Raw genomic sequence first — 6,909 nt, 5'->3', positions numbered from 1 at the left:
TTATAAGAGTGTCATTTGAGGTTCAAAATTGAATTTAAGAAAAAATTAATATAATCTACCTCTTTTACCATAGTTGTTACTTGTTAGTTCAAGTAATGCATGATTGATTTCCCTTAAACTTTGGTGTAAAAAACTTCTCTTAAGAAAGTTAGTATGATAAATATGTAGATATTCCTGACTTGAAAATGTTCGTCGGTCGGATTCCAGTATTCAACCAAAACAAATAATCTACCCCTTTGATTTTTTTTCCATTTTCATCTTTCATCACACTGTTTTGTTTCTTTCTACCTTTCCACCTTTATCCTTTAGTACTTTTTTTGAATTTCTGCTGGCTTTGTCTGCCTATTCAAAGGATGATGAGGAAGGAGGGAAGCATTGTGACTCCAAGTAAAAAATTTGAATTGGGGGCCCCCCAGGAATTTCTTACACAATCAACCTCATCTGCACAGAAATATAACATTGCAGAAAGTAAATTAACCTTGTATTCTAATTAATCAATCAATGAATCAAATAGTTTGTCTTCCCTTTAGTAATGTGTCAATAATGATCATCATGCATGCATATTGCTGTTTCAGCTGGTTGATGACTGCAATCTACAGCTTTTCACTCTTTTGTATACAATGCATGATGCAGCTTAAATTCCGCAGTAATGTTCATTGAGCCAAATTTCATTTTTCTAATATTAAAGTTCAAAAAAGATTGATACCACCATTACTTAAAAAATGACATTCTGACTAGAATTATAAAAAATGTCATGTATTAGAAATCAAAGAACCCCATTACATCAGGTACACATATTTAGACTAGTATGGACTGCAAAGATAACTGTAGAAAGAGAGAGATGAAGTGGAAATAAAAAGCTAAGAAAAAGCTGCTTCTTTAACTAAACAAATAGTAATCATACTTGCATACTCAAACACTGCAAACACTATTTCACTTTTCTCTCTATTTCTCTCTTGTTACATTTATCATATATCAAGAACATGTTTGGAAGCAGACTAAATAGCACTAATTGGAGCCTATTTAGTGTCTTTTCTAGTAGTCAAGCACCTTTTAGTCCAAACAAGATATCAATTACTTTTCATCTGTCTATGAATCATTTACCAAAACCAAATAGGGATTAAAAAAAAGAAAAGGAAAAATAAAAAGTAAAAATAAAAAGAACAAGTGACAAGAAGTATAAAGAAGGGGTGAGAGGCCTAGTCTGGTATTTCCAAAACTTAGCAACTTGCTCTAACCAATTTCTGTCCAAAACTCTCTGTCTTTCTCTCTTCTTCATCTTATCATTCAAACACTTCAGTAACTTCATTCAAGCTTAGTTCCTAGAATCACAGCACTGGCCTTGTAGGTCATACACAGCTTACAAAGAGTGTGAGATAACACTAGTTGAGGGTGGGGTGGTGGTGATTGGAGAGGGAGAAAAATAGAGAACAGAATCAAAAGAAAAGTGTGGTTCTGAGGAGAAGTTTTCAACACAAAGGGGGGTGGTGTGGGGGGGTGGTTTTAGCCAAGTGATGCGCTCAGGAGCTTGTACATTGCAGCAGACCCTCACAGCGGAGGCTGCTTCAGTCTTGAAGCACTCTCTGGGGCTTGCACGCCGGAGGGGCCATGCACAGGTCACCCCTCTGCATGTTGCAGCCACATTGCTGAGCCTAAGAGCTTCTTCTTTAAGAAGAGCTTGTCTCAAATCTCAGCCACAACAACAACAAATCCATCATCATCATCATCTTCAATCTTCACATTCACACCATCATCCTCTTCAGTGCAGGGCACTTGAGCTCTGCTTCAATGTGGCCCTCAACAGGCTCCCAACAACACCAGGTCCTCTGCTCCACTCTCAGCCTTCGCTCTCGAACGCGCTCATCGCCGCGCTTAAGAGAGCGCAGGCTCACCAGAGAAGGGGCTGCATTGAGCAGCAGCAACAGCAGCCTCTTCTCACCATCAAGGTGGAGCTGGAGCAGCTCATCATTTCAATTCTTGATGACCCTTCTGTTAGCAGGGTCATGAGAGAAGCAGGGTTCTCAAGCACTACTGTTAAGAGCCACATAGAGGACTCTTCTTCTTCTGCTCCTCCTAATTCTGTTTTTTACAACAGTTCTGGTGGTGGTGTTTTCTCTTCTCCTTCTTCACCTGCTACTAGTGAGAATCATAACCATTTCTTGGCTTCTTATAGCCCTGCATTCCTCTGTTCTCCTCTGAAGAAAGCTTCTTCAGTTTACCCCATCTCTGAGCCAGTGCCTTCTTTCAAGGAAGATATCAAGGTTGTTCTTGATGTTCTCTTGAGGAAGAAGAAGAAGAACACAGTGATTGTTGGTGACTCTTTGTCATTAACTGAAGGCCTTGTGGGGGAACTCATGGGGAGGTTGGAAAGAGGAGAGGTTCCTGATGAGTTGAAGTCAGCACATTTCATCAAGTTTCAGTTTGCACCTGTCTCTTTGAGGTTCATGAAAAGGGACGAAGTGGAAATGAACCTCTCAGCACTGAAGAGGAAGGTGGATTCTGCTATTGCTTCAGGTGGTGGAGGTGGAGGTGCTATTTTCTATGTTGGAGACTTGAAGTGGACAGTGGAGGTTGGAGAAGTTTCTGGTTATAACCCTGTTGATCATTTAGTTGCAGAAATAGCAAAGATGTTTTCTGACATGGGAAATTCAAACTCTAAGGTGTGGCTAGTGGCCACAGCAAGTTATCAAACTTACATGAGGTGCCAAATGAGACAACCTTCTCTTGAGACTCAATGGGCTCTTCAAGCTGTTCCTGTTCCATCAGGTGGACTTGGCTTGACTCTCAATGGTTCCAGGTAATCAATCTCTTACTTATTTTTTCTCAAAATCAATTTTAGCACTTAGAAGCTACTTCCTATAATTGATTTTGACTTCAGAACCAATTTTAGAAGAATTTTCAAACATGCACTTAATCTACTTGAGTTAATGTAAAAAAAAACTGATTTACTAAATTGCTAGCAATTAAGAAAGAAATCAACATACAAAAGTTACATAGTAAAGGTTCATGATTTGAATGCTCAATTTGTTTTGCATTTTGTTGCTAAGTACGTACGGTCTCTGGACTGTGCCAGAAGCAGCCACTGTCAAAAAGCATGGTTGGTTGGTAAAATGGTAAGTTAGACGTGATTCTGAAGCAGTGCCTTTCTGTTTTGCTTTGTGTTGTCAGAACACAAACCTCTTAGACATACGGAATCACATGATATTTTGTCGAATGAGCTTTAGCAAAAGTAAAATAAAGAGGAAAAGGGAGAGTGTTATGTATATTCCAACATATATGCATTATTACCAATGTTTCATTTTATCAAATATGATTTACATAAACCTTTTGGAAGGTATTAAGAGCATGATAATCAAGTTATAATAATCAACTCAATAGTGTGTGTTTGTTTGAATTTGGATGCTCATAATAGCTTCTGTACTAATTTGCAGTGTCCATGATTCAAAGATGGCCATCTCCCAGAACCCATCTCATATGCTGGAAACAAAGCTCTTCATTGACAAGGAGGAGCAGGATAATCTCAACTGTTGTGAAGAATGTGCCTCAAATTATGAAAAAGAAGCACAGTTGTTCAAACCAGGCCAGAAGAAACTGTTGCCTTCCTGGCTTCAGTCTCATAGCACTGAAGCCCATCATAAGGTAGTAAAACTTAGCCCTTTTTACACCATTTTGTACAAGAAAATACAGATTAAAAGCAAACTCCTAAAAAAACTATCTCGTACATACCCGTTTGAAAGAGCTTAATTGAGCTTATTTTATAACAGAAACGCTTATGCAAGTGTTTAACATAGCTATGTAAATAGCTCATATAACCTACATATAAGTTGTTTTGAGCATATTTTCAAAAAATGCTTACAATAATATGTTTGAGTTTATTTTATAAATTCTTGAGATTAGTTTATGAATAAACACTTATGCGATAAACATTGTTTGCCATAAGCAGTTGTTTAACTTAAGTCTCCCATAATCCAACAACTAATAATTGTGACACAACTTGTATATGCATTTGTTTCCATTAATTGAGATATAGTGGCTTACAAACACTTCAATGTTTTTCAGGATGAATTATCCCAGTTGAAAAAGAAATGGAACAGACTATGCCAGAGTCTCCACCAGAACAAACAGCCTCAAAACCATTGGAGCAACAGTATACTTGGCAATCAGAGTTCAAATGGCAAGATCTACCCTTATAATTCATCATACCCTTGGTGGCCAAACCAAGGTAGTGCCATCATCCCGGATGCCAGTTCTATATCTTTTGCTGATTCTGCAGCAGCCAAACCTGCTTATAGCTCCAACCTTGTACCTCGGTTCCGGCGTCAGCAATCATGCACCATTGAGTTCAATTTCAGCGATGTAACTCAGAACAATCAATCCACAACCACCTTGGATTCTCTTAAGGGCATGGAGGAAGGTAATAATGAAGTAAAGATTAGTCTTGCTCTAGGAAATTCTTCAACATTCGGTGGTTCAGGGCAAACGGTGGGAAAAAATATAACTACTCAGCGACAAGCTCATATTTGTAAACTGTTGCAGGACAATGTGCCATGGCAATCTGAAACTACTGTTGCTTCAATAGCAGAGGCCTTGGTTGATTCCAAATCAGCAAAGCAAGGTGCAACTTGGTTGTTTTTGCAGGGAAATGACTCTGTTGGGAAAACAAGGTTAGCAAGAGCCATTGCTGAATCAGTTTTTGGCTCAGCTGACAAGCTCCTTCACTTTGACATGTGGAAAATGGAGAAGAATTCAGCAACCCCATTTTCTGAAATGCTGGCTGCCGCACTGAAAACAAATGAAAAGCTTGTCCTTTTGATTGAAAATGCTGATTTTGCTGATGCTCACTTCAAGAAATCCCTTGCAGAAGGATTTGAAACATCTAAGTTTGGAAGTTTAAGCCAAGCAATATTCATATTGAGTAATGGTGGCACTAGAATCAATGAACAGAACAATGACTCAGTGGTCAAGTTGATGTTGCAGATTAGTGAAACCAAGCCTACATTGGAGTTATCTCACAAGAGAAGGGCTGAACTGGATTTTTTTACCAAGAGCAAGAGCCCAAGGATTGAAGAGAAGGAAGAAATTACTGTGTTGGTTTCTGAGCAAAGCAACAGCAGAAAGAAAGACTTTTCAAGACAGTCAAGCTTTAACACTGATCTTGACCTGAACATGAAAGCTGATGAAGAGGATGATGGGGAAGACATTTCAAGTGATTTGACTAGAGAAACCATAGCCGATCCCTTGAACTCAAATGGGTCTCTGGATTCAGTTGAGAACCATTTTGAGTTCAATCAAAGTGCAGCTAAGGAAAGAAAGATGGGAGAGGTGTTTCTGTGGAAGATCAAGGAGTGTTTTGAGGAGGTTTTTGGGAAAGAAAAGCTGGGGAATTTTACTGTAGAAGAGAGGGTGATAGAGGAAATTGGTGTTGGGTGTGATTCTTTTACTAACAGCATGTTTGAGAAATGGCTGAAAGACATTTTTCAAAGCAGTTTACAGACAGTTAAGTTGGGTGGGGGGAAGGGGGGTATAGTTTTTACACTTTGTGGGGGTGGTAAAGAGGATACAGCAAAATTGGATAGTGGGTTCATGAGTTCATGTTTGCCCAACAACATCCAAGTTAACTACTTCATGGATTAAGTAAGAACTGACTTTGGTTTAGAGGGGTGGGGGTTTCTTGTAAAATGGTTTCCTCAAGATGTAAAATGGAAGTGATAGCCTTGGTGTAACTGCTAATTTTCATTATATAATGTGTTTGTTTTTCTTCTGTTTTCAACTCTTTTGTCAAAACCATTTCTCATCACTCCTACTTGCAATTCTTATGTTTCTATTTTTTTCAAATCACTAGCTGCAACCTAACTAAACCTAAGTGCATGTTTGAAAATTCTTCTCTCAAGAGGGATTTAAAGATTATAATAGGATGCTCAAAGGAATGCGAGGACGGTGGAGGTGAGCAGCGGCACCACCATCTTTCTTCCTTCAACTCTACAATGACAAACATGGTATCAGATTAAGATCGCATGATCGAGTGAAAAACAACATCCAGTTCTGAATTTAAAGGGTTTGAGAGAAATTCAATATTTTGGGTCAAATTAGACTATCAGAGAGAATGAGAATGAAAACCTACCTAATTCACCTCATTCTCATTGACCAACATTGTCTTATTACTATTAGGCTTAATAACAGTTTTAGTCCTTCTGTCAAGTTGCCCTCCAATTAATAACGAACGTTGCTGACATGGTATTATTATAGTTGTTGTTCAAATATCTCGTCCCCGCATTCCACATAATAAATAAGGGATTAAAACTGTTATAAAGCCTTATTATTATTATGATAGTTGTTGTTCAAATTTCCCGTCCCTGCATTCCACATTCCCCGCATGATAAGGAGAAGAGGGATGCGAGTTTTGGGGCAGAATGGGAAGAAGGTTTGGATGGAGTGGTTAAGTGTAGCTGCGAGATGGGTGGTAATGGTGGCCGGGCCGAAACAAATGGCAGGGAGAATGGTTGGTGGGAGGAGAGAGAGGAAGCCTATGTTCGGATTGATCGAAGATAACGAAACGAAATAGAATGAAATGAGATGATTATTGTGTGTTGAAACAAAACCAATTAGTTGTTCTATTGTTTGAGTGGTCGACGAAGCGAAATAAATTAATTTTTTTATTCTTATATTGCTCTTGATTTTAAAATAGTAGTATTGAATATATAATATATAGGTAAAGATAAAAAAAGATAATTTTATGGTTTCAGTAGTTTTATGAGACTTTATCATCCATCCAAACTGAGAATTGAGGGGTACGAAAATTGGTGGTAAATAAAGGAATGGGATGAATTGGTTTCATCATCGTCCCATTCCCATCCCCTCTCATTTTACCCCTCACATCAATCTAAACATACTTGAAGAGGTGAAAGGGGA

At 38.4% G+C, this 6,909-nt stretch overlaps 1 protein-coding gene across 1 annotated transcript; it reads left to right on the top strand.

Moving 5' to 3' along the window:
• Positions 1-1,202: 1,202 nt before the first annotated feature.
• LOC130723276 (protein SMAX1-LIKE 4-like) lies at positions 1,203-5,770 on the top strand. The gene is made up of 3 exons (XM_057574263.1): positions 1,203-2,797; positions 3,432-3,639; positions 4,060-5,770. The coding sequence occupies exons 1-3, from the start codon at positions 1,515-1,517 to the stop codon at positions 5,632-5,634; spliced, it is 3,066 nt and encodes a 1,021-aa protein (XP_057430246.1). The 5' UTR covers positions 1,203-1,514; the 3' UTR covers positions 5,635-5,770.
• The last annotated feature ends 1,139 nt before the right edge of the window (positions 5,771-6,909 follow it).

Source organism: Lotus japonicus, chromosome 6, assembly GCF_012489685.1.
Source record: "Lotus japonicus ecotype B-129 chromosome 6, LjGifu_v1.2".
NCBI lineage: Eukaryota > Viridiplantae > Streptophyta > Magnoliopsida > Fabales > Fabaceae > Lotus > Lotus japonicus.
The sequence above is the reverse complement of the archived record's forward strand: the minus strand, read 5'-3'. Positions and strand labels throughout refer to the sequence as shown.

Bases quoted from the DNA above. Each gene is read 5' to 3' on its own strand.
- LOC130723276 (XM_057574263.1), top strand. From the start codon at position 1,515: ATGCGCTCAGGAGCTTGTACATTGCAGCAGACCCTCACAGCGGAGGCT. The intron at 2,798-3,431 runs GTAATCAATCTC...ACTAATTTGCAG, and splicing joins TTGACTCTCAATGGTTCCAG to TGTCCATGATTCAAAGATGG. The intron at 3,640-4,059 runs GTAGTAAAACTT...AATGTTTTTCAG, and splicing joins GCACTGAAGCCCATCATAAG to GATGAATTATCCCAGTTGAA.